General features: G+C 45.3%; 3 protein-coding genes across 4 annotated transcripts; 2 read left to right on the top strand and 1 right to left on the bottom strand.

Moving 5' to 3' along the window:
• Positions 1-208: 208 nt before the first annotated feature.
• On the top strand, positions 209-25,812 carry jakmip1 (janus kinase and microtubule interacting protein 1). Of its 2 annotated transcripts, none has more exons than XM_078788355.1 (24): positions 209-2,508; positions 5,122-5,364; positions 14,354-14,675; positions 14,806-15,138; positions 15,319-15,480; positions 15,626-15,838; positions 16,063-16,218; positions 16,310-16,456; positions 16,614-16,784; positions 17,142-17,201; positions 18,528-18,656; positions 18,722-18,850; positions 18,933-19,016; positions 20,139-20,201; positions 20,548-20,646; positions 21,335-21,436; positions 21,507-21,560; positions 21,640-21,705; positions 21,776-21,844; positions 22,922-22,999; positions 23,661-23,870; positions 25,340-25,405; positions 25,504-25,578; positions 25,669-25,812. In XM_078788355.1, the coding sequence occupies exons 3-23, from the start codon at positions 14,520-14,522 to the stop codon at positions 25,552-25,554; spliced, it is 2,598 nt and encodes an 865-aa protein (XP_078644481.1). In that variant the 5' UTR covers positions 209-2,508; positions 5,122-5,364; positions 14,354-14,519; the 3' UTR covers positions 25,555-25,578; positions 25,669-25,812. The 2 variants fall into 2 exon arrangements, with proteins under 2 accessions (XP_078644481.1, XP_078644482.1); XM_078788356.1 differs by having other exon boundaries at positions 212-2,508; positions 16,105-16,218.
• Positions 220-10,332, bottom strand: wfs1b (Wolfram syndrome 1b (wolframin)). Its single transcript, XM_058063812.2, has 11 exons — positions 10,059-10,332; positions 7,931-7,964; positions 5,153-5,491; positions 4,759-4,835; positions 4,545-4,689; positions 4,312-4,479; positions 4,123-4,203; positions 3,420-3,580; positions 3,103-3,339; positions 2,919-3,037; positions 220-2,492 (listed from the first exon to the last, which is right to left on the bottom strand). The coding sequence occupies exons 1-11, from the start codon at positions 10,068-10,070 to the stop codon at positions 968-970; spliced, it is 2,898 nt and encodes a 965-aa protein (XP_057919795.2). The 5' UTR covers positions 10,071-10,332; the 3' UTR covers positions 220-967.
• Positions 17,827-18,656, top strand: LOC144894640 (uncharacterized). The gene is made up of 2 exons (XM_078788357.1): positions 17,827-18,415; positions 18,528-18,656. Exons 1-2 carry the CDS (start codon positions 18,307-18,309, stop codon positions 18,557-18,559), a joined length of 141 nt encoding a protein of 46 aa, XP_078644483.1. The 5' UTR covers positions 17,827-18,306; the 3' UTR covers positions 18,560-18,656.
• Positions 25,813-25,872: the final 60 nt, after the last annotated feature.

Consider the following 25,872-nt stretch of genomic DNA (forward strand, 5'->3'; position numbering starts at 1 on the left):
TCCCATTTTCAAATGTAAATGTTGACAAAATGTGAAGCTTTTTCCGGTGTGTCATCATCAGCTCGTGCAGGCTAGGGCGCCATCTACTGTCGGTAAGCCCTCACTACTTCAGAATATAAAAAAACATTTTTTCATACGACTCCATGAAATACGAATACCTTTGTTTACATATTTACAAAACGTTTAGCAAATGAGTAAAAAAATAAGAAAAATCAAGTGTTTTTAAAATCTCATTTTATGTATCACAATAGAAAACACAGACGATGCCAGTTGAAACATCACCCAGGGCATGAAATCAAGCAGTAGGTTTGATTCCTGCACAGCAGCCTTGTAAGCACACAAGTAGGAGTGGAAGCCAGAATAAATAATCAGCATGGTGAATTTTGAAATGAAATGGATTCCGTAAAATGTAATAATTTAGTGTATGAAATGAGTCTTAAGGCACTTGATAACCGCTAGTGTCGAGAACTTGAACACAACATTACTGACTAAAGCGTGTAACATCATCTTTCCTTTTCAGCTGTAGAAGTATAGAAGTGCAACTTATGTTTATTATGAAGAAAACTGGCCATAACTGAGGTTTTGATGGTGTGTCTTCCCCTTAGTGTTGAAATGGTGACGGGAAAATGGAATTCCAATACAGTCGTCCCTCGCTACATCGCGGTTTCAAACATCGCTCCTTCATTCTTTGCGATTATATCTACTGTACTGCGTAAAGGTGACTATAGGGGTGTTATTTCATGTCTAGAGGGCTCTAATGATAACAGGTTTTCTCTAGCATGACGAGGAAAATAATCCATATATTAATATTGAATCCTACTTCACGGAAATGTGCTTATCGTGGTCAGGTCTTGGACCAGTTATCTTCGATAAACGAGGGACGACCGTATACTATGAATCCTTTTTGGCTCCAAAGCTGAAAGCATAGAGTCACACGTCATAGGTCATAGGTCAGAGTTTACATCCTCTACCCCTCCTCTGTGACGACGTCGGCGTCAGAGTGCTGTCGTAGCTGTGCGGTGAGGAAGGGGTTAAAGAAGAAGTCAAAGCCAAACTGCAGGGCGCTCTGGGCGGTGCGCCTCCAGTCGTGTTCGATCTTGTACTGACGCCGGCTGGACAGGCGGGCGTGGCCGCAGGACAAGCAGTGGATGGCTTTGAGCTCGAAAACGGGCCACTTGGATCCCAGGCGTCCTTCCAGGATGGTGCTGAACTCCACCAGGCTGCCCGTGTTCAAGTGCAAAAGCACAGACTTGAACTCGTTGCTGGCGCGCAGGACGATGTCCTTGGTGGCGTCCTCGTCCTCCACCACGGTCCCGTTCTTGGTCTTCCTCTCCTGCGGCATGCCCAGCGTGACCTCGAACTTGTAACGATCGAAGCGCTTGACGTGGCACTCGTGCTTGGCCAGTCGCTTGAGTTTGCAGAGGGGGTCTTGCAGAGGCGGAGCCAGGAAAGGCCGAGGCCCCGCCGAGGCGTTGGTCCCGTCGCACGCGGGATACGGCTGCCCGTACAGACAACGCATCCAGTTGCCCACCAGCACAGGCAGCAGGTTGATGACGGCCTGCGCCCCGTTCTCGATATCGGTCACGCGCACGTACTTGAAGCGTCCCGTCCAGGTGACGCGGTGACCCTCCAGGTGCGAGCAGATAATCTGAGTTTGCGCCATGTTGGCCTCCTTCCACGCCGTGGGCCCGCACAGGTTGCTGTACTCGGGCCAGGTGAGGGTGGAGTTGTAGACCTTCATGCCCTCTGACCTGTACACGTACATCCAGCAGAAGAGAACCACGGCGCTGAGCCACACCAGGATGAGTTTCACGATGCTGCTCCGGGACAGCGAGCGCAACACCACGATGGGGTTCAAGCTGAAGCGGGTCCAAAGCCTCAAAATGACCGGCACCAAGCAGACGGTCAGCGTCACCGCCATCTTGGTGATCTCCAGAGCCAGGAACCACTGCAGGAGCTGCACCAAGAGCATTGCCGCCAAGCCCAGCGAGAGAACAGGAAGGGCAAACAGGAAGAGGAAGTAGCCCGCACAGGTGCGTATGAGGCCGATGGCGGTGGCGTTATTGAGGAACACCAAGCAGAGCTCGCACCAGGTGAAGCAGACCAGGTAAGGCACCAGACACAGGTAAGTCCCCTTGAAGCCTCTCAGCTGGGCCATGCGGAACAGGAGGAAGACCAGGTGGCCGTAGAGGACGCAGGGCACCCCGATGTTCAACGCCACCAAGTCGCCGAGAGGAACGGAGATGAACGTCCTCCCGAAGATCCTGAGCGGCCAGAGGGAGTCGGGAAGCAGGTAAGCGAGGGAACACGCCCCCGAAAGCACCTCGGTGAGCAGAGCCTTGCGAGCGAACAGATTGGCCGAGGCGTGGAGGCTGAGGAAGGCGGTGACCGTGAAGAAGAGCGCCACCGCGGCCAGTTCAGAGCACGGGATCCACGACTTGTCCGCCACGGGGAAGGAGAACACCACAAAGACCACAGAGAGCAAGAAGTACCTGGGGAGAAATACGTGTAAGTACAACTACGGTACAAATACTGGTTAGCTCAACAAAACACAACATCGACCCATAGAATACTTTCATATATTAGTCATTATCAATAATAATTAGTACTGTTGGTAATGATTCTTATTGTGAAAATAAATATAATGTATATAAACAGGAAGTATGAAATAAAACAATCAAATTCAATAAAACCCAACATGACCGTGGCCATAGGTATTACAATACCGTACTGTACTTGGGAGAACTACAAACAGTACAATTCCCACTAAAGCATAACGTTGCAGGCTGGTGAATGTTGCTCAATAGCGCCTCTGGCTGGTTGAAGCCAGCATTGCCTCACATTGTGATGACTCAACAATGGATTCCACACACTGTGACTCTTTAGGGCGGATGAATAGCAAAACAGGAAGTCCTTACAGGTAGGGCTCCAAGTGCGTCCAGCCAAAGTTGGTCTCGGCCTGCTCCAGATCCAGACCGGGTTCAAAGTGAGCCAGCAGGTCGGTGAGAGCTCGGAAGTTCTCCCAAGCTTTGGAATTCTGTCGGAAAAGACATGCTAACATATGTTATGGAATCGCTCTTCGCCAAGTCGAGAGCTGCTGACCTGAAACACCCGCAGTGTGCAGATGACCATGGAGAAGAAGGAGAGGTAGAAAACCAGCAGAGGGATGAGGAAGACGAAGAACTCGATGGTGAGGTTGGAGATGATGAAGAAGAAGATGAGTGCGTTGACGTGGTGCGTGGGGATGAGGGCGCTGAGCCACTGCATGCCCGCGCGTGACGCCCAGTCGATGAGGTGCTCCTTGATTTCCAGGAGGGCGTGCAGGGGGAACTTCAACAGCTGTTTCCACCATGGAGAAGATGGGAAGTCATCTTGAGAAGGGAAGGCTTTACTTCCTAGAAAAACTGGAACGTTCCTACCTTTTGGTGTAAGGGCAGCTCGTCTGGATTCTTGACGACGACATCATCGTCATCGTCGTCGTCACTGGCTGACACCGCCGCCATGGTGGGAGGCGGCGCCATTCCCTGAGCGTACTTCTTTGTCATCTCCACAAATTCATCCATCCCGACATGGGAGGTGGCTGCAAAGACACGGGGGCACCCCATCATGTTTCTCGGCACGGCGAGCATCTCTGGATGGGAAGCAGTGGCGTTCTCCACCTGCTCATCAAACGCTAGTATCTTTACAAATGGGCGATCCAAAGTGTCCACACGGACTCAATACGTACATCCTATTTACCAAAAAAATGAATCAAAATACTATTTTCAAACAAGGACTGCACGGTGGTCGAGTGGTTAGCGTGCAGAACTCACAGCTAGGAGACCCGAGTTCAATGCCACCTATGCCATCTCTGAGTTTGCATGTTCTCCCCGTGCATGCGGTTTCCTCCCACATTCCAAAAACATGCTAGGAGACTCCAAATTGTCCATAGGTATGAATGTGAGTGTGAATGGTTGTTTGTCTATATGTGCCCTGTGATTGGCTGAACCCGCCTCTCACCCGAAGACAGCTGTGATAGGCTCCAGCACCCCCCGTGAGGACAAGCATTAGAAAATGAATGAATTTTCAAACGATAATACATTTTTAAAAATACATAAAAATAAACAAATAATAAAAACTTACATTCGCTGGTCACCATGGTCTCCAGAACTCTCCTCTGTTTCTTAGCAGAGCTGTTCAGGGGCCCTGGGGAGACGAGTTTGTCTAGAATGACACAATTCCTTCTTTCAGACCAGTATTGTTTTCAATCCACTATCGGAAAGCAATGGATTGGATCCCAAATGGTGGCAGCGGATCCCATCCTAGTCTCACCTGTGTGGACGTGTCCTACGTTTTCAAGCATCTCTGAAACAGCCACCGACTTCTTCCTCTCCGGGTTCAACTTCCAGTACATAAGCAGAGCCGCTTTCCGGACTCCCCTCTCGAAGCGTGTTTCCATGCACAGCTTCTTCACCTCCTCATAGTTCTCTAGCGTGATGCCTTGGAGAAAAGGTCAGCGCATTGAGAAGTGTCACAGACAAAGAAGATGACATCTTGTGGCGCACCTTTCCTGGAGGCTAAGCACTGCTGCAGCAGCTTCACGGCGTCCTTGCGGCCCTGTTTTGCAGCCTGGACCAGCCAGGTGACGGCGGTGCAGTTGTTCAGCTCCTCGTCTTTTTCTTGTGCCAGAGCCAGGAAGATGCGGCCCATCTGGACGGAACCAAGGACACGTTAGCCGTCACTCTGGAACAGCAGGTCCACCATATGCCCGACACTGACCTTGCTCTGCGCTTTAGCGTCACCCGACTTGGCTCTCTCCGCCACATCCTCAAGACTGATCTCCTCCTCTGGGTCCTCTGGAAGGACACACCACATCTTTATGTTGACTTCCACGTGTAGCCCAAAGTCAGGCATCTCAGCAGCATAGAAGATGCGTCAAAAAACTGATTTTCTGACTGTTATGGTAGTTATTGTTCAAACCTGCTAAGCTGACCCCCGATCTCGAGGTTCCAATCCTATAAATGATCCCAGAGTCAAACCACTCATTCAGATCTTTCACGTGGACATCCCTACATTTGTTGGTGTGTGTGTGCCGCATTATTGCTGCATTATATCAGAACATCTTTTTCTCCTCTTTTTTAGGAACCAGGGTTAAGTAGAAATGGACTGTCACCTCCTTCAGGCGAGGTAGGAGCTCCAGCGTTGACCGAAGAGGCTGCATTGAGCTGAGCTCTTCCCAGCTGGGAAGGACTTCTGATAGGCGAGCGGAGTGTGGAATCAGTCGGCGTGGGCAGCGAGGAAGAGCGGGAATAGAGACTCCGTGCTGCCTGAGAGGTGTTCAAGAAGGACGATGATGATAACGATGCGGACGGAGGCGTTGGCATGGTGAGTTTTGGGGTCGTCTTATCTGGGGATGATGTGCTGGTACACCGTCTTGGAGACAGGGAGGCTGTTCTCACAGTGGGAGGAGAGAGGTTTGGATTTGGCATGTGTGGTGAGGATGGTTCCATATCTGTAACAAGCACAAGATAGTGGAAAAAAATTCATCAGTAAAGCATTTAGAATGATAATTTTACAAGATGGTAGCGAATAAAACATTTTTCATAATCGTATAACATTTCCAGAGTACATTTGGGTGTAAAAGATTGCGTTCAAGGACCTATTACAACATGTGTTCAGTCTGTTCCATCCATACAGTATGCCATCTGTTATAGACGGGAATGCTAAATCGAGAAGGTGACATCCTTCAAACCTGCTGTGTCCTTGTGGGAATCCCCCTCTGTCGGTCAAAAGACAAAGCTCCAAATGACCGTCATTGAAAGTAACAGGTGGTGTAGACCAACTAAAATCTCATCCAGGGTCTCTTGAGGAGTATTTGATGTAAAATGAATAGAAATGTTGAAGCATTTACACATCTCAATGTAGCAAGTGAGAGGGGATGCTAATGCTAGTGCCGCAACTCCGGTAAATGCATCTCACCTTTTTATTCAAGAGACAAAAACGCCTTAACAATTCAGTTTCTTTGGAAAGAACTCCCTTCGAGAAGTGTCCTAAACCATTTTGTCCGCCTAACCACAAAGCGATAACCCCAGCCGTCTGGTTCTGTCAAAGAGTCCAAACAAACGACACGCAAGTCAATAGCTGATTCCCGCCCCCTTTAAAAACTCTATCTTACTATTGGACAGAAGTAAAAAAACGACGTTTCCGTTAGGTGTTTTGATTGGCTACCTAATCCGGAAGTTTACTGTTGGCTACTTAGGCAAGAGCAATCGATCGTAAAAGAGTAAAAGCGTTATTTTGCCGAGTTTATTTTAATACATATGTTCGAATAACTAAATTATTGTTCGTCTTTTTTTCCTTTTTAAAAAGTCTTCTCTGAACGTCTCTTGTGATTGTTGTAAATCACCTTGTGTAGCAGTGTTTTGCCAGGAGATGGCAGCATTGTTTTCATTCAATAGCGCAAACCCTCGATGATGCAAATCTGTGTGAGGGGAAAGTGAGGACTATTATTTAAATTAAATTAAATTTAAATTGCAATGTTATATTATTTTGGGTCTTTCTTTTTTGTATCAAAACGTGATACTAGCGTCTACTGTATTTTGGACTAGTTCGGACTTATTCCCTGTTTTAGGTTCGGTGCTCTAAGCATCATGGGAACTGTAGTTATTGCTTAAGTCTGACCCTAAAGCTAATCTACTGTTCTGCAATCTATTTACACATCAACATAAATGAGCAGTAGCAATAGCTGCAACTGCCATCATCTATTTAACTCATATTTTAGTTTTTGTTTCAATTTGGGGAAAAATGTGTTGTTTTGTGACTCACTTAAATTCTGTTTGTCCACTACTATATTTTATCATTGTAGATTTCTAAAATTAAATGTTAAAATATCATTTGTCTCCTTGTTGTGAACCCCAGATGAATGCATCGTCTCGTGAGCTGAGTGTATCGTGACACCCCTGGTAATTAGGTAATTGCTGAGACATAGAGCAAGGGTAGGATTAAAGCCATTTTGCATTGTGTCAGTGTAACATTATTCTTATTTTGTTAGAAATAAACTGTTACCATGACCATGCAAAACTCTTCAGGCACATGAAAACAAAAAAAGACCCAAGGGAAATTCTGGGATTAACGTTCCAATCTGAGATTGAGTTGAAATGGCAGGCATAAAACATGAATTAGGACAGTCATGGCTGCACTGCAGCTGGGCTGAGGCAGTTATGTAAATGGTTCTTGATTAGTAGATTAGCACAATCCAGTTGAGAGGATAAAGCAGAGCCCTTATACTGTTTTGGGCGTCACACACTTCCAATTTACACAAGGCAATCTATCTTTTAGATTAGTTTACACACGTGCCGTGCCCTCGTCTGAAAGATCGTAAACTGTGATGTTTGTTATATTGATTATTGTTTAGTATTTTGCCTTGTCTGGCTTTTAGTGCCTTTGTGGACATTTAGGAAAACAGGCAATTCATGTAATTGTGTCTGAATGAATACCGTACTGTTTAATAACAGCATATAATTCAATCCTAGCCTCATTTCATTCTCCTTTTCTCTGTTTAACTGGTTCCCTGGGTTTTCCTCATTTTTAGGGAGGTAATGACTCACTACTACAGGAAGATAGACTCAAGGAGAAGAGGTATGGTCAGTAACCATAGCAACCAGGGGCCGTGTGAAAATGGACTGCATTGTGGATACTTGTATCGCTATGGCAGCCCATGATACATTATTTATTGTAACGTTTCCCACATTAACCACGCTGCCGCTGACTAAACAAAAGCATGAGCATGCAAGATTTTGATACAAACGTTGCCGTCTGTCTCGTATTCGACTGTTACACGTGAGGTTTTTTCATGCAGCTTTGTTTAGCTTTTTTGAGGGGGAATGGACGTGGAACATGCTGCTCAAACCTTTAGTGACTAACTGTGGTGAGTCATACCCACAATAATCACCTTTGGCTGAAAGGGTAACATCGCCATCAGCACTCTGGACTGGGCAACATGGAAAAGAAAGAAATAGGTCACTAGCATGACTTTAGTTGCAGTGTGCAGCTTAAAAGATGTTTGGGAATTCTGCCAATCACTCAATCCTTATGTGAGACATAAACATGCATGTCTCTGTCTTTTCTGTACATTCTAAAGATATAAAAATAAAAGTAAAATAACCAAAATACTCCAAGTTTTACATCTTGTCATGTTGTGCCATGCCTACTATGTGGTCACAGAATGCATCTAAAAGCATAAAAGGTTTTTGGAGGTGTTTTAAGACCGGAATAGGTACATTACTTTACAAGGCAGAAAAGGGAAAGACGTGTTCATGTCTCACATAATTATTTTAGATGATGGGCAAAATAAAAAAAAAAGTGCAGTTTTCCTTTAATGTCTTCGTCATTTGATTTCCTAGTCCCCTCTGAATACCAAATGTCATTAAGATACCTCTAATCCGCCAGACGTCATGAATATGTTAAGCGTATTATGGCCAGCTCTTATGGAAAGGAAAAACAGTCGCATTCCAAGGAGCTGGAAATAGGCTTACTGACATATTACCAAAGAGTGGAGTCAGACATTTTCCGCTGATGAAATGCATGTTAGAGGGCCATCAGTGTGTGACACACAATCATCTCAGAATCAACTCACGGTAAGATTTGGAACGGTTCTGTTACGGAGCGCCATAATAATATAATTGCAGGAAACCGTAAAAGCACCTCAGGTCATGCAATCAACAGAATTACTCATGACCGCTTCTGACACACATTTGCTCTCTGAGTCGATACCGCACCAAAACAAAGCATCCATCTCTTTGCCTTCCACTTCAGTGATTTTTAACCTTAGGCCACCGCAGGCCACATGGACAGTACATGTGCATAGTAAGGAGATGTTCTGCATACTCTGAAGATTCTGTGCCAGGCTAATATATGAATAAGACAAGTGAAGATGAGTCCACTGTGCAATCCGGGTGCTATTAAGATGACTCTTCTTCCCAAACTGGGCTCTTGCACTTGCCAGCATATGCTAGTGAATGGCAGACATAGATGTGCTGTACACAGGCAGAGACAAGCAGCTGTGCGGAAGTAATGCATCCACGGGAATCTGGGTCACACTCAATGCATGCACTTTTATATTGTTACATTATTTCACCGACTTCTGTTTGTCTCAAGTGGAGAAAACTATTGTATGACAACATATTATCCGTCGTAGACATTGTGGTTGATTGTGTGTGACACACAGATGATGTGACGTCCCATAGTGTCTGGCTGTGCTGTTAGCAAACAGCCACCATTGACGTGCTGGAATGAGAAGTACACTAGTTTTATTGTTGTTACTGTGCTGATAAATACAATGCATTATCAGCAGTGTTACTACTAAATGGTAATGGTAATGGTTTTATTTCATTTGAACATGCATCACATAACTGTGAACTCATTATGTGATGCACTGTTCAAATGAAATAATCCATTACCATTTAGTAGTAACACTTTGAACACTTTAAATAAGTGTTCAACGTGTCAGTCCAGTAATATATCATGGTCAGTATTTTCAGTATCTCTGAAATAATTTCCATTAATGTAATTTTATACCTGAAAATGTTAACCTTAAATATTTAATTGCTGACTATGGTTATAAATAAAATTATTATTACCATTACTACGACTAGTAGTACAGTCCTGCTAAGTTATGCTAGTCCTGCTAATTATGAGTGTCGAAAGTGTCAGTCAAAACCGAATTCAGGAAAAGTTTTATAGTTCGTGTAATGGATCCTATGTTTCGTATTTATAATTTCGGAAATAATTTTAATTAACCTAAAACGTTTTGTTTCTTACCGTGTTTACAAACAAAATACATTTTGCTACGACTACCACTACTGTAGTACAGTACTGCTAAATAAAAGCGTGGAAAGTGTCAAGTCAAAACCGAATTTCGTTTTTAAACAAATCTTGTATCTTGTAATGTAATCTATACTGGGTAAAAGCACTTCAAAGCATATGACTTTTATGAAAAAACTGTCGCTTTTAACAGTAAATGAAGCCTCTTTATGATAAACAAACAATAATATGAAGCATAATGACGTCACTACCCGCACCGGCGGTGTCATTCTTGAACACGCAGTCAGGTGTCGCGCTTCTATCACGCTACCGGCGACGCCCGCTCGCCAGTCCGCCTCACATCCTGCACAGCGTCGACTCCACCACGGAGACACTTTTACGTCCCTTTCATGTCTGCACGTGACGTGGAAACCTCACGGCAGTTAGCATCGCGGGTGGCCTCGCTCCGAGTAGCTTTTAAGCTAGCGGATGAAATCGGTTTGGCGCGCCTCGGATGTAAATGAATCAGCCCTCGTGAAGTGGGCAATAAGTCTCGAGGTGTGGATTAGAGGTTGCGAATCAGGCGAGTTAACGGCACCCCCACGCACAAGTCCGGTCTCCCTCGGTGAAGCGCGAATATCGCTGGACCGAGATTCAGGTGAGTAGCCGCTGTGTGATGCTCGGCAACTTCTGTGGGCTAATTTAAGCATTTGTGGGCGCGTAGCTGTGTTTTAGCCGCTGGGGAGGCTCGGGGACCGGGGCTCATGGGACCGGGGCTCATGGAGCCCTCAAGCAGGTTGAGCCACACACCGCCCGAAGAGGAAGTATCACGCTTGATGATAATTCATCATTAATATCCTGTCTGCCTTCCACTTCCTGTGCAGTCTAGTGGAGTGTAGTGCAGTGCAGTCATGCCCCCCCCCCCCACACACACACATAAGGAAATGGCACAACCAGGTTGACAGCAGTGATGCATGCCATGCACGTTAAACACATGAGACCTTGCAAGGCTGCAAGGACAGTCGACCTGGATGGAGGCTGCTAGATCATGATGATCATGATGATGCTGCAGCAGACCCACGCGAGTGTCTCCGTGGGGCGTGGTTGCTGTCAGTTGCAGACTTTAATCTCCTAGTTGACTGCCTCTTTTATGTTTCAGATCAAGCCAACAACTCGTTTAGCAAAAGCAGCCCACTGCAATGCATGCATGCAGGCATGCAGGCATGCGACTCGGCTGTCGTGCAACCTGGTGGACAGCTAACATGTGTTGCACGTTTATTTCATCCGTTCCTGCAAAACACTGTCATAGCAATATGTTAGCATGTCCTCTTCACCTTGGTAATGGTTGTATTTCATTTGAACATGCATCAGATTACAACAGAGTGCATCCCATAATCAGTTCCCAGTTCCACATGTCCAAAAGGAGTAGGAAGAAGCAAAGCTTATTAAATCCCACCCCTCCATCTGGTACTTTTACAATCAGTAACTGTTACATTTGTTCACTTCCTGCTTTCCATAATACATTTTTTTAATGATGTACCTCGTACCGAAGATATGAGCATCCAATGCCATAATGGGTACCATAGTGCGTGTCAATATAGTGATATATATAGCACATCATGACTGGTTCAAGACTCTTCATCCTTGGATTTAGCAAACATCAACTGCTTGTATTGTTTCTTAACCTCGTCCTAGCATATAAGATGTTTGGTTATCAAACATCTAGAGGAACCTGTTTTACTACACTCCTCTCTTCTCCCTGACCTAATCTGCCCTTCTTATTCTTAATTCACGATTAGGCACGGCCATCAGTGTAATCCCACTAGAATACACGCACAGGACACCTCGGTCGGTATGCATGCATATATATCTCAGCTATGTGATATAGGTCAAAAAGTGTATCATTAATATTCTCCTTGGTCTTTGCTCTTTTTCCCCCCCATTTTTGCTGTTTATTTACATTTTTAAGACAGTAGTCTAATCTTTCTTTTTGTAGGTTCCATGTTTATATACAACAACAAGAACAACAACAAAGACTTTTACTGGACATTAATGGCTACGTGTTGACTTGAGGGAACTTATACTTATGTAGGTTCAGCAAGCGTTAAAGCATAAAGTTAATAGACATTTATTATGGGTTGTCAGCTAACCCTGCATCAGTTAAACCAGTGAAGTGATCGGCGAGACATGCTGTTTGTGTTTAGCTTGACTAGCCATTGAGGTCACGAGCCTGCATCATGCTGCCAGTTGAGTATTTTTTTTGTAGATCCACAGAGATAGATGTAGTCTTACTCTCTAAGGGGTTACCCACAGTGTCTCTTAACCGTGTCTAAATGTGTCTGTGGCCGGAGTGGATGGATGTTTGCTGGAGTGTGGCCAGACCTGTACTGACAGTCTACACGATGCTGACAGGGTTGCAATGACAATGTGTGTTCATGTGTGTCGTGCATGTAGCGAAAGTGCAGTGTAAACAGGAGTTAGTTTCTTACTTCTTATCCATACACACCCTAACTATTTGGTTGAGTCACACAAATGAGCCTTTGTGTCGCCCGCTTTGAGTTAATGTTTGACACGGTCCTGAAGTGGGTTTGGTTCCTCTGTAAATGTCTTATATCTTTGTATGGAACTTGTATCATGTTCTGTGTAATGCTTAAAGCTACAACTAATCCACTAGCATTAGATAATAAATGTAAATTAATAGTAACCATAGTAAGCATAGAGCCAATGAAATAAACTTAGTCACATTTTTCAACAGTAGAGTCACTGACTCACTTTGACGGCAATCTGGCGCTTCCCCTCACCAGATGAGGTCCGAAGCGGTGGGTTTTCAAACAAACATGAAATATTGTCATTAGCTTTTTGGTGTGCTCCAATAAAATGTTCCACTTCTCCTCATAACATTCCAGAATGTCTTTTAACCTCAGGGTTGGCGGTCTATGCCCGTGGCTGACATCTTGGCAGCACGTGGCTCCAGAAAGATGTCAATCAAATCTGTAAATTTACAGTATCTCACAAAATTTGAGTCCACCTCTCAAAACGATTTTACGATAGCATTTAAGGTGGGGGGGGCGCATATTGGGTTAAAAAAAAAATATATAGACGAAAGGACCGTCTATATATAGGTGACATCAAACAGAACAACATACAACACATCACATAATCAGCTACTGTGATAAACAACTCAACATAACCCACAAGGCATGCTGGGTAGTCCAATATAAAGTAAAGAACTATAAAGCATTGAATATCAAGAGTATGCTAACTCAGACATGTTGACTTCTCTAACGACTTCCTGAAAATCTGTGTTTTGTTTTAGCATGCTATGCTAACACTATTGCAGACGATGCATAAGGCTTAAAGGGGTACTATGGAGCAAAAGCTCATTCATTGTTGCTCTCTTTGCTTTAGAGTGCTTAGTTGTCAGCCATGTTTGTAACAGGCGTTGTATTTGTCCATAGGAACGTGATTGTTTCCTTCTTTAGTGCTGTACGAGGCTGTACACTGACTACTCTAAAAGTTTCATTTCTATAGTAACGTCCCTCACGTGATCTTTCGCATGGATGGAACTCTTCCCCCCCACACCAGCGTAACCATCTGGTAGTCATTTCAACCACCGCAGCCCTCGTCTCCTTCTCTTTTAATTACTTATTAGCAGTTCCAGTGCTTGTAAGTCACATCTAATGGATCACTGTAAGTACTTTTAATGAGGATTAGGGCACACAGAGCTGCGTCTGGTACTGGAGTGAATACGTGTCAGTCGAATGGCGCCCTGATTTTCTGTGTGAAGACGCAAAGAATGCACGCTTGTGCCGTCGCTGGCGCTGCGACTGAATGAACTCTGTAGTCTTCTTCTCTGCCAAGGAGCGTGAGATCTCCGATTGCCTCTGCTCGCTCGCTGACATTGCCATGGCAGCTCGGAGAATGTAAGACCGTGGCCATGCTCGACGGTCCGTCTTTTTCCTCGTCTCTGGATTATTGATATTAGGCCTAACCTTTGTCTGGCTAGCTTCCTTTCGCCGTGTGTGTGTGTGTGTAAGAGTGCTTCCTCGCCCTCCAGCATCACTGCAGTTTTGCTTCACTCTCATCCTCGGCTCAGAGATGGGGCCGGATAAGACGATGCTAGTTTCCTAAATGTGCAACCGCAAATACTGTGTGGTTCTTTGTGTTTTAATTTAAGTCTTGGAGAATCTCCAATTAAACAGTTTTTTTTTCTCGTCATCCCTCACCAGACTTCTGAGGGAGCAAGGGTTTCCGTGGCAACTGTTGCTGCCATCTGTGTATTGTATGTTGAATACATAAATGTGGTTAGAAATGCTAAAGAAGTGCCCCGCCCCAATTAATTGCACAATTGTTTTTTCTGCATTTTCAATGTGTCAGAGTTATGCTGGAATGTCTGTGACACTAACACTGTTTTATGTGTTTGTAGCTTTAATGCTAATGAGATGTGTTTGTCCATGTTTTTAAAAGAAAAAAATAACAATGGCAGTGTGTTAGTAACCTTGAAATTTTTACCGAGTCATCTTCACTGAAATCTAACTTAGCAATAAAAATGTTGTCTTGTCTGTGTTTGTAGCCCCCTCAGCGTCCTCCAGCCATGATGTAGACCCAACCCGCGTGATGACGACGATGATGATGATGCAGGTCGGACTCTCAGTGAAGAGCAGCAGCGAGTGATTCTCTCTCCTCGGGTACAGCGCACACCTGCCTCTCTATGTCTGCCTCAATTGGTTGGAAGCGCCATGTCATCCGCCACACCCCCTGCGGCCCCGCCCCTTAAGAAGGGAAAGAAGCTGGAGAAATCCGACGTGATGGCTGACTCGGTTCAGGCGGCCAACGAGGATCTGAGGAGCAAAATGATGGACGTGCAGATCGAGCTGCAGCAGGAGCGCGGCAAGGTTGGGTTGACCATCCATCCATCCATCCATCCATCCATCCATCCTTCCATCCATCCATCCATCCATCCATCCATCCATCCATCCATCCATCCAAGGGGTGTATCCAAATAATACGGAATGTGTTTTCCAGGTGTGCAAGCTTCGCGAGCGCCTCCAGGAGCAGCGTCAGGCTCGGGAGCTGGAGCAGTACAAACACGCCGTGGCCATCACCGACCTGCGCGCCAAGCTCCACGAGGAGAAACTACGCGAGATAGCGGCGGCACGTGAAGCCCTGGCACGGCAGCACGAAGCCGAGCTGGCCAGAGCCATAAAGATCCGCGACGCTGAAGTACAGAGGCTCCAGGGTCTGGTGAACGCCCTGAGGGACGGAGCCGCCGACAAGCTGAAAAACGCTCTCCTCGGAGAGGCGCGGGAAGAGGCCAGGAGAGCGTTTGATGGCGAGAGACTAAAGCTCCAACAAGAGGTGGGTTGCGGAATGCACACGGATCTTTGTTGTTGAGGAATGTGGAAGTCATATGCTGTAAAAACAGGAAGCAGCGAGGAAAAAGCCTTTTGCCAAGCTATTGTTTCACCTTTCGCCTTCCCAGACGCCCACCATGACGGCTTCTCAGCATGTTTGTGTGAACATCTGCCCGTCTATTAGATCCAGGAACTGAAGGCAGCCAAGAAGCAGGCCGATGAGGCGCTGACCAACGCGCTCCAAGCCGACAAAGCCAAAGCAGCTGATCTCAGGACAGCTTACCAGCAGCACCAGGATGAAGTGCATCGCATCAAACGCGACTGTGAGAGAGACATCCGTCGGCTGGTGAGGCACAACACAAGATAAAACCATTTCAAGTCCCAGAGCCTTATGCTTTCTCTGGTCACGGCCCGACGCTTTCTGCAAAAGACAGAATAATTTGGCATCAATCTCACCTTCCTGCCTGGCTTTCTGTCATCTTCCACCGTAGATGGATGAGCTCAAGGCTAAAGACCGCGTGGTGTGTGCCCTGGAGAGAGAGCTGGGGATGCAGGCCGGCTACGCCCAAAGGCTTCAGCTCCAGAAAGAAGCTCTGGATGAGCAGCTGGTTCACGTACGAGAGGCCGAAAGACACAACCACGGCAGCCCAAAGAGAGAGGTGGTGCCCGGGTTGGGGGACAACGCAGACCTTCTCAACAACCAGGTACATGTCAACATTACTTCACATCATTTGGACTTGCTCCACTGTCTTTGAGGCTGCTTTATTTGGTTTAGATGGTGGTATCCAAGTAGCATCTATCATGATACAGCTGTACCAACACTCTGGGCAGTCGTCCATCTCATCCTCCAACCTGTCACGTCCCTCTTCCCGTCACCTTTCGCTGCCTGCTTGCATGCTTACCTGCATGTCCTCCTCCCCGTGTTCAGTTTTTGTTTTCCTCCTCCTCCCCTCTGCCCCCTGCTTCCCAGGAAGCGGAGGAGCGTGACACGAGGAGGTTTCAGCTGAAGATCGCTGAGCTGCACTCCGTCATCAGGAAACTGGAGGACAGAAATGCGCTGCTGGCTGACGAGAGGAACGAACTCGTGAGGGCCACGCGTGCACATCAGATGCATTCACAGCACCCGTGGACGCTGATTTAAGCTCAAACCTTTTCTGTTTCCATTCATTGTCCAGCTGAAGCGGGTGCGAGAGGCTGAGAGCCAGATGAAGCCCATGTTCGAGAAGACCAAGCGCCTCTCCAAGAAGAACGATGACCTCCTGCAAACCCTGCAACGAATGGAGGAGAAACTTAAAAACCTGAGCCGTGAGAATGCTGAAATGGTGAGAACCAGTTTTTGCTTTTGGAAAAGGATCACAATCATATTTAATGTTTTGAACTGTGAAGCCATTGGTTATTTTACACATGGATGACCTCTAGCGGCCGTATGAGGAAATGCATGATCAGCCTTCATGTGGCTTCTCCATTTATCTCCCTTAGAAAGAAAAAGCGGCCACTTCCCGTCCACCCTTGCAGCAGCAAAGCCATCAACCTCAGCTGAAGAGGCCCAGCTCCCTGACAGACTTGAGCCACGCCCACGAGGAGCAGGAAGTAGAGTTCCTCAAACTCCAGGTTGCTGAGCAACGCGGTATCATAGATGAACTCACTCAGGTTAATATTTCTATTGATTTATCTGTCATTCTGACCCAAAAAGGATATACCAATCTTATTTTATTTTGTTCGTCGGCTGATGAAAAGTTTAAGCCCATAGCTAAAAAAGCTAAAATAAAAATAACATTAGCAAAAAAAACATTTTTTGTATTCTTTTTGCATTTTTAAATTGTGCTTAGAACCTTCTCCAACAGTGCAGAACGTACATTCTTGCAATTTTTCAGCAGATCAGGAGTGCACAGTGTCAATCAAACGTTTGAAGATACTTTCTAATGCTAGCATGCTATGCTAACAGTATTGCAGATTGACTGCTTAGTTGTCAGCCATGTTTGTAACAGGCGTTGTATTTGTCCGCAGGAACGTGATCGTTGGGTGTTTGGCAAAAAGACGAGAAGAAAACCTCTGAAACTCACCAAAGTAAGTATGTTGATGCTAACGGCTAAATAAGAGGTATTGGAGGAGTGCGGTTCACTGCTCCTGCGGGTGCTGCCGTGTGTGTGTGTCTGCGTGCGCTTAATTGGCCTGCAGAGACCACACGTATAATGAGTGTTCCTTCACGCTCGTAAGATCCTGTTGAGAACATCGCCCATTCAGCTTGTCAGCTTTACACACAAAATGATCTGCACTGTGGATCCCCACACGATCATGATTGAGCATTCACGACCCTGGTACTACAGAGTGAGGGGGGGCAACCAGTAGGGGGAACCCACTGTATATGTTACACGCTAACTATGGATATGCGCAATCGATCGATCGGTAGCGCTGCGCCCGAGATGGATCCATCGTTAGCGCACAAATCGATCGATTTGTGCGCTCACAATCGATGGTATAGTACTGCACCCGGGATGGATGTGTGTAGTTTGTTTAGATGCCAACAGATGGCAGCACCGAGCGTTGTTACTTACAAGAATCAACAAGAAGTCCATGCATGCAAATTTTCTTTGATCTTTGATTAATCTTTGATTAATTGTCAAGCAGTTCACTTTGTTACCGTTCTCGGCGGGGGGAGTGTGAACCCTAACTCCTAACCCTAACTCCTAAACCCTAACCCCTAACCCTGACATTGTATGCAATTAGCAGATCAACTATTGTCATTATATCGTCAGCGCAGTGTCAAAGCATCGGTCTCCAGCGCAAGGCAGTTATATCCATTGTGAGCGCAGAAATCGATCGATTTGTGCGCTAACGATGGATCCATCTCGGGCGCAGATCCATCGTTGGCGCGTAATATATATATACCTTATCTGTGTATTGTGTGTAGCAGGTAAAGGAATGGTGACTGAGTGCGTATGACAGCCTAATTGGTAGTTAGTAATTAGTCATTGCTGTGATCATGCATGGTGTTTGCGCTAATGCATCAGGGGATGTTGCTAGGAGGAGGAGTCCCATTCCCCTAGCTGGAAGTGGTTGTTGCGTTGGCAAGGCGGCAGTGGCGTCGGTGCTGCTGTTGGATAAGAAGCATTATACTTGGACCAGATCCTGAGTATTTCTTTTTTTTGGGTAGCCGGATGGTTTCAGCACGATGACGGAGTACATCCTTCTCATTCTGTACTTCTCCGCCTTCATTTGTCTGTGTGCTCTGGTGTGCCTTTACTTCTCTGGTTGCCAGGAGATGACATATAAACACAATGGTAAGAACGGAAGAACTCAAATAAAAGCTGATGGGCAGTGCAGGCTTTCACTCGGGCAGCTATTGGGTCTTACAACTCACTGCGTGTTTGTTTTTTTTTTTAAATTCCACAGAGGCATGTTGTGGAGACATATTTTGGATTTGATGAGGAATCCGTCGAGTCTGAAACCTCCTCTCTGACCTCCTTTAACACTGACCTCACTGACCGGACACCCGCCACGCCCGAGGAGGATTTGGAGGAGGTAAGGCTTCATTTCTGTGCTTTTAAATGAACAAAACGGAAAATAAGAATAATGTCATCTATCAGAGTGTCTCTCGCGAGGAGTCGGAGCTGCGCTTCCGTCAGCTAACCAGAGAGTACCAGGCCCTCCAGCGGGCTTACGCCCTCCTGCAGGAGACGACGGGAGGCTCTCTGGATGCCGAGAGGGAAGCCAGGGTAAAATTTGTCACTCATTTAATAATCCCAACATATATTTGATGCTTTCTTCTTCTGAACCGGTTCTTTCCTGACCCATCAGACACGCGAGCAGCTGCAGGCCGAGCTCAGCAGCTGCCAGGCCAAGATCCTGGACCTGGAGAAGGCTTTGGTGGAGAGGGGGCAGGTAACAAAGACGAGAGAAGGCCAAAGCGGCTCTCGCTTTCTCCTCTCGCTGGCCCTCCTGCATGTCTTTCTGGCCGCTCTGCTCCTGGGCTGGCGTTACGCCGACCAGGTCTGCCTCAGATTCCTGTGATGTCACTTCCTGCAACGTGTGACTTCACCACTCGGTGCCTGCATGCTCTATCTGTCTGTCTGCTCTTCTTCCTGTTCTTTTCTCTTCTTTCTTGTTGTGCACCTCAGTGAAGTAACCCGGAAGAAGATATTGTATCTTTTCTTATCGACCTTCCTAGTGTCAATCATAAGTTATTCAAGTTTTTATGTTGTATTGGTTTGTTTGAAAATAGAAAAAAGATAGCTCAGGTAGTGTTTATATACAGGAAGGTAAAATAAGTCCAAATAAAATCATAATAAAAAAGATTATTTAATTACAAAGTTGAAATGTTTGGAAATGAAAAACAAAAATTGAGAAAAAAAGAGCAAAGAATGACTTCACTAATATCACAAAACATGTAGTTTTTTTTTTATTCTATAACTTGTTAGTGTGCTCTGCGATTGGCTGGCGGCCGGTCCAGGGTATACCCCTGTCTCTCACCCAAAGACGGCTGGGATAGGCTCCAGCATACCCCCGCCACCCCAGTATAGAAATGGATGGATGGAACTTGCTATCCTTTCATTTGTCACCATGTGACCATATGACAAAGGTTCATATGACCATATTTCAATGTTATTGTATTTAGTATACAATTAGAGTATACGGTACATCTTTTACTGCATGTTTGCATGATCCAGCTGTGTGTTGTCATTCACTGCTCTGCTGTATTTCACCTCCGATTGCCTTCTGTTTCTCTTCTTTATGACTACGGCTTTATCAGCATGCCCCCCCCCTTTCATCACAAGTGGGCTTTCTTTCCTTGGATCAATAAACTTCTGCTTCCACTCCGTTCCTCCTTTTGTTTGTCTGACTGTATGTTACGTTTGCATGTGTGGTTAGTGATTATTTAAGGCTCTCTGGATGCATGGCCTGATTTCTGACATCTTCACTGTGACCGCTTCGCTTGGTCCTCCTTCGTCTGCTCCTTCCGGGAATGTCAATCAGTTCTCATGTTGTGCTTGGTTGCTGTGGCAGGACTCAAAGTGGGTGGAAGAGAAGCAACACTTGCTCAGGACAACCCAGGAGCTTCATGAGAAGGTATGATGGCGATGGCCAACCTAGTACGATCTGACTGGCTTGGGGAGAAGTGGTTTGGCGCCACCTGCTGGCTAATGTGTGGAATAGAGCAGTCATTTTTGTTTATTTCTTTCTTTTAGGCTTTTTCCTGATTTTGGAGTTGATTTTTTTGATCCGCATACAGACATTGATAATATAATAAGTTCATACTAATAATTAAGTTTCTCATATATATCACAGAGCTGAGATGCAGTTTTTAAAAAATATAATTTAGTAGCATATCGTCACAAAATATCATTTGTGATTTTTTTACTATAAAGTTTGCAGTATTGAGTCCACATTACAGATCACGTACTCTCCCCTGCAGGTGTGCACGCTGCAGCAGGTCGAGTCCCGGCTGCAGGCCGAAGTCCAGGACGCCCGGGACCAGAACGAGCTGCTGGAATTCCGGGTTCTGGAACTGGAAGTAAGAGACTGCACTATGGCCAAACTGTCACCAGGAGGCGACAACAATCTGAACCCCAGATGCCTCCAGCCCTACATTCAATGACTCGCTATAGAGACGACTAGCTCCTCCAGTCCATACCCATTGACAGTCATGTTCTGTTCCAAGTATGCACCCGTGTTTCCTTGTTTTTGCATGGCAGCTCTGTGCGTTCCACCCTGCACTGTTCCAATACGAGAATGTTCCAGGCTGATTATAATTTTACTTGAATAAAATGTCTTCTCAGTTCACCTGTCACACCCTCATTTTTTTCTTTTTGATGCATGGATTTTTCATAAAGTTGGTGGATTATATCCGACATCAGGATGGTTTGTACTTTAGCTCCAGATGAATAATGCTCGATTCAGCCGTCACCTGCATCTTGTTTATGTTCCAGGTCTGGCAGAGAGGCAGCTGTCATTCCGGTTCCAATTTCACTTTCAGCATGTGTTTATTATATACCAGATTTCTTTATCCCCTTTTAAATGTCTGTTTCCACCTCCCTCATGTTGGCTGCCCCAGATCATGTTTGAGTATCGTAAGTAAACCCATCCTTCAGTGTGTGCTCATGGTTATGTCACTAGTGGCTGGGATGGAACGTATTTCCATGGAAGTATAGGAGCGATGTGTGTCTGTGTGTGTGTGAAATTGGAATATTCATACTCTGTAGGAGCGAGAGCGCAGGTCTCCAGCCCTCAATCTGCACATGTCTGCATTCCCGGAGAACAGCAGCAGTGCACTGCAGGTCTACTGCCACCAGGAGGGAGTCAAGGTAAAACACATCCACTCTACTGTCGATTAAAATCCACGCTTGTCACTGCAATGTCTTGTTATGTGCGCAGGATGTCATCATTCCCGACCTGATGAAGAAACTGGATATCCTTGGAGATAACGGGGTGCGTATGAGGATGCTGCCGGGGCTTGGTTAACCTCTGGGGAATGACTCAGCCTTATTAGTATGATGTGCTTGTGCAGAATCTCCGAAATGAGGAGCAGGTTGCAGTGATCCAGGCAGGCACGGTGATATCTCTGTGTGAAAAGGTGAGCCTAATGATGATGATGATGGAATATTGAAATGTGGCATATCATATTCCTAATCCCTTTGTCCCAGTGGTTGAAACAGGTGGACAACACCGAGGCCGCCTTAACACAGAAGATGATTGATTTGGAAAATGATAAGGTAATTATAGTCTAGTATTAATGAATTTGTACTATAGAATTATTTGTATGTGACGCCTCCTCCTGACCTGCAGAGATCTTTATAATGACGTTCTATGTTGGAAATGGAAATAGTTTCATTATTGATGTCTTGTGATGATAACGTTTGGTGTTTTCTCAAACAATTCATTTTCCACATCCAGTTATGTGTATTTTATGTTTTTTAATTCTTTGGGTGCATACTTGCATGTACAGTATGTACAGTATGTGCTTTTGTTTATAGCAGGGGTCTCAAACTCAATTTACTTGGGGGCCACTGGAGCTAGGGTCTGGGTGAGACTGGGTCGCATCAGGTTTTCAAAAAAAAAAAAACAAAAAAAAACACATTTATTAAAAACAGAAAAATTAATAAACTTTGCTTTGGTTCCGATTTTCTACAATAAAAGCTCTGATAAAACATTCCACTGTTCTCAAATATCTTCATTTTTATTTTTCTACACAAAATAAGATGAAAAATAAATAAACAAATCAAGAAAATCAATCAATCAGTAATAAATAAATATAATAATAATAATAAAAACTTAAGAAACCACATATAGTTGGTGGGTAGACAAATGATTTTTTTCATATTAAAATGAACAAAGCATTATTAGAGCCCTGTAGACATGACAAAACACGACTATAGTCACATTTATACTCTTTTTATTTACAACATATTGCGCAACTGCAGGGTCTTGAGACACATGCTAACTCGCAAACTAGAGAGCTAGCCACCTAAACGGTAGCCTTCAAGTTATTTCCTTTAAACTTAAATAGCCAAAAACTTACCACTTCCACACGGATAGGGAGGATAACTATTAACAGTTATTTAACCTTTAACATGAACATGAATCAAACGTAATAATTTTTTCTGGGTACATGATACCATACAGCATCCATATCAAACTTGCGCGGGCCGCACTGACATTAAACTTTCATATCAAGGCGGGGGCCTCAAATTAGTGTCCTGCGGGCCACGTTTGTATTTTCTCAGCGACGTTATTGAACATTTATTGTATTGGCGGTTTCCTGTTAACAAACTCTCCCCAATCAATCACAGGAGCTGTTCAGCAAGCAGAAAGGTTTCCTCGAGGAGGAGTTGGACTACAGGAAGCAGGCCTTGGACCAGGCTTACATGGTACAGAACCACACCGGCATTGACTTCACCAGGAGCACATTTAGGTTCAGCGACGGCAGATAGGACACAACACAAACATAAACGCTTCATGCCAAACGCGAGAATACAGGGGTGTGCCATTCCCATTTCAGCATGAGACATTTGAATGCAACACTTTCCATGAAGGTTAAAAAGGTCACATAAATGTGTCGGGATACTGCATCTTTTACCAATGAGTTTTTGCAATATGATATAGAATTTGATTTGCAGGTAGTTTCAGGTAGTTTGTTTACCTTGCACTGAGATTGAAATTGTTATTTTGAGCTTCTGCACATTTAAATTCATAATCAATGCCTTTCCCTGGAGTTGTACCGCAATGATATTTACTGGACTGGCGTCAACCCGTCAACCCGTCAAGCCTTAAATCAGGAAGTACAAATTTTAATGCAACCGTTTATTTTTGTATGGCAACTCCAGCAGTAGGATAAAGCTTTACGTACAGTATAACATCTGTAGTGGTATAGTCTTTCCATATCTCATATCACAGTGATGTGCGTTTGTATGCTTCATATTGATTTTTGTGCACGCCTTTTGTGTGATTTTGCTTTCTATTCTGCATTTGCATGTGCATGCCCGTATGTTTGTGTGTGCTGTACTTGTATGTATGCGGCTGGCTGTGCAGAGGATCGAGGAGCTGGAGGCCACGCTGTATAGCGCTCTGCAGCAGGAGCAGCCGTCCTGCCAGGCGGTGGCCGAGTCGCTGACAGACAGGCAGAGGGAGGAGCTGCGGCTCGCCGTGGACAAGCTGCGGCGTCAGATTCTCAGGCAGAGCCGGCAGTATGACAGTCAGATCTTACAGGAGCGTATGGAGCTCCTACAGCAGGCCCAGCAGGTAAGGCTTGAAAGCAAACCCCGTCCACCCCCCCCCCAGTGAGGTCACGGCCCTCCCTCAATTTGACCGCCAGAGCTCTGGTGCTATGAAAAAGATGCAGTATCCCTGTGTGTACTCTACCTGTCGACGTGTACACGGTCAAACTGTGTTCCAGAATGACTGGGGGGTGTGTGAGTCCGTCATTGTGATGCCCCCCCCCCACTCCCTACAGTGTCCACCCGCTCCTTCAGTGTCCTCTGCAACTCCCCAATAGTTGTACTGTATGTTACTCATCAAACGCCACAGCACCTCCAACCTCATATTAATCACTAACAAAGCACCCTCCGATCACAACAACAATAATTAACAATAATCAACATTAATACGACTAATTAACACATTTAAAATAGACATAGAAAGGATCTTGCTGTGTCTTTTGGTTCACCGCTTCCTTCCTTTTTGACACGTACGCTGGCATGTCTTACATATAGGGGGTGCCGCCATTGTCATGTGACCTTTTGGGGTGTTCTGTTGCTCACATGACTGCACAGGTTAAGAATATTCATTCATTCATTCATTTTCTACCGCTTTTCCTCACGAGGGTCGCGGGGGTGCTGGAGCCTATCCCAGCTGTCTTCGGGAGAGAGGCGGGGTCAGCCAATCACAGGGCACATATAGACAAACAACCATTCACACTCACATTCATACCTATGGACAATTTGGAGTCGCTAATTAACCTAGCGTGTTTTTGGAATGTGGGAGGAAACCGGAGTACCCGGAGAAAACCCACGCATGCACGGGGAGAACATGCAAACTCCACACAGAGATGGCCGAGTTTGGGGAAAGTCAAAATAAGAAGCCAAAAAGTTACCACTTCCACACAAAATAGGAGGAGAACTCATTCATTCATTCATTTTCTACCGCTTATCCTCACGAGGGTCGCGGGGGCTGCTGGAGCCTATCCCAGCTGTCTTCAGGCGAGAGAGGCGGGGTCCACCCTGGACTGGTGGCCAGCCAATCACAGGGCACATATAGACAAACAACCATTCACACTCACATTCATACCTATGGACAATTTGGAGTCGCTAATTAACCTAGCATGTTTTTGGAATGTGGGAGGAAACCGGAGTACCCGGAGAAAACCCACGCATGCACGGGGAGAACATGCAAACTCCACACAGAGATGGCCGAAGGTGGAATTGAACCCTTGTCTCCTAGCTGCGCGCTAACCACTCGACCACCGTGCAGCCCAGGTTAAGAATATTGTGCTTAATATTCTGCATCCGTGACACATTGAGGACAAGAGTGGATTTATAATCCACTCACGTTTAATCTCTTCTTAAAGGCGTTGCGTCCATTCTTCACGGTTACCATGGTAGCTGATTCTTTTCCAGCTGCTGTGGCAATCGAGGGGATTATGGGAAAGGAATACTTGCAGATAAAATGTTGCTTGTCGTCTAACTACACGTACGTACTTTTCCCCCCTGCAGAGAATTAGAGAGCTGGAGGACAGGATCGACTTACAAAAGAGACAAATAAAGGACATAGAGGAAAAGGTACTGGCTTGTACTTTTAGTGTGACAGTTTCGGCCACTAGGGGGGAGTATTTAGTCGAAAAGTAACACACATGTCTTCTCTTTTTCTCTTCTGTTAGTTTTTGTTCCTTTTTTTGTTCTTCTCTTTAGCCTTCATTCTTTGGCCTTAATAAAAACGACCGGAGCCACATCAGGTACACATGTTATGTCGTTGTAAATCTAATATTATGTCTCTTTATATGTCTGTTTTTAATATTATGTCTCCTGTGTGTGCTTGTCTTCAGGTGTTAAGTTGCTGCTGAGGCAAGGGAGGACAAAACTGAATTTTTATGCATTTGTAGACCGCTCATGAAAACCTAAAGGCCTTTTTGATAATAGTGCACTTTTTTGCACATAAATCACCTGCAAATATGTGATAAAAAAAAAAAAATATATATATATATATATATACAATACGTAAATGAGATGCACGGTTTATTTATAAATGA

This window comes from Doryrhamphus excisus, linkage group LG22 (assembly GCF_037039965.1).
Source record: "Doryrhamphus excisus strain RoL-2023G ecotype Guam linkage group LG22, RoL_Dexc_Guam_v1.1, whole genome shotgun sequence".
Taxonomy (NCBI): domain Eukaryota; kingdom Metazoa; phylum Chordata; class Actinopteri; order Syngnathiformes; family Syngnathidae; genus Doryrhamphus; species Doryrhamphus excisus.

What these genes read in the sequence shown, in the direction of transcription:
- LOC144894640 (XM_078788357.1), top strand. Translation starts at nt 18,307, where the DNA reads ATGACGGAGTACATCCTTCTCATTCTGTACTTCTCCGCCTTCATTTGT. An exon ending in GATGACATATAAACACAATG is followed by an intron (nt 18,416 to 18,527) that starts GTAAGAACGGAA and finishes TAAATTCCACAG; the next exon opens with AGGCATGTTGTGGAGACATA.
- wfs1b (XM_058063812.2), bottom strand. An exon ending in GTGCTTAGCCTCCAGGAAAG is followed by an intron (nt 4,480 to 4,544) that starts GTGCGCCACAAG and finishes CTTTTCTCCAAG; the next exon opens with GCATCACGCTAGAGAACTAT. An exon ending in ACGCACTTGGAGCCCTACCT is followed by an intron (nt 2,493 to 2,918) that starts GTAAGGACTTCC and finishes ATTTCTCCCCAG; the next exon opens with GTACTTCTTGCTCTCTGTGG.
- jakmip1 (XM_078788355.1), top strand. Translation starts at nt 14,520, where the DNA reads ATGTCATCCGCCACACCCCCTGCGGCCCCGCCCCTTAAGAAGGGAAAG. An exon ending in CCGAGGAGGATTTGGAGGAG is followed by an intron (nt 18,657 to 18,721) that starts GTAAGGCTTCAT and finishes GTCATCTATCAG; the next exon opens with AGTGTCTCTCGCGAGGAGTC. An exon ending in CCTTGGACCAGGCTTACATG is followed by an intron (nt 23,000 to 23,660) that starts GTACAGAACCAC and finishes CTGGCTGTGCAG; the next exon opens with AGGATCGAGGAGCTGGAGGC.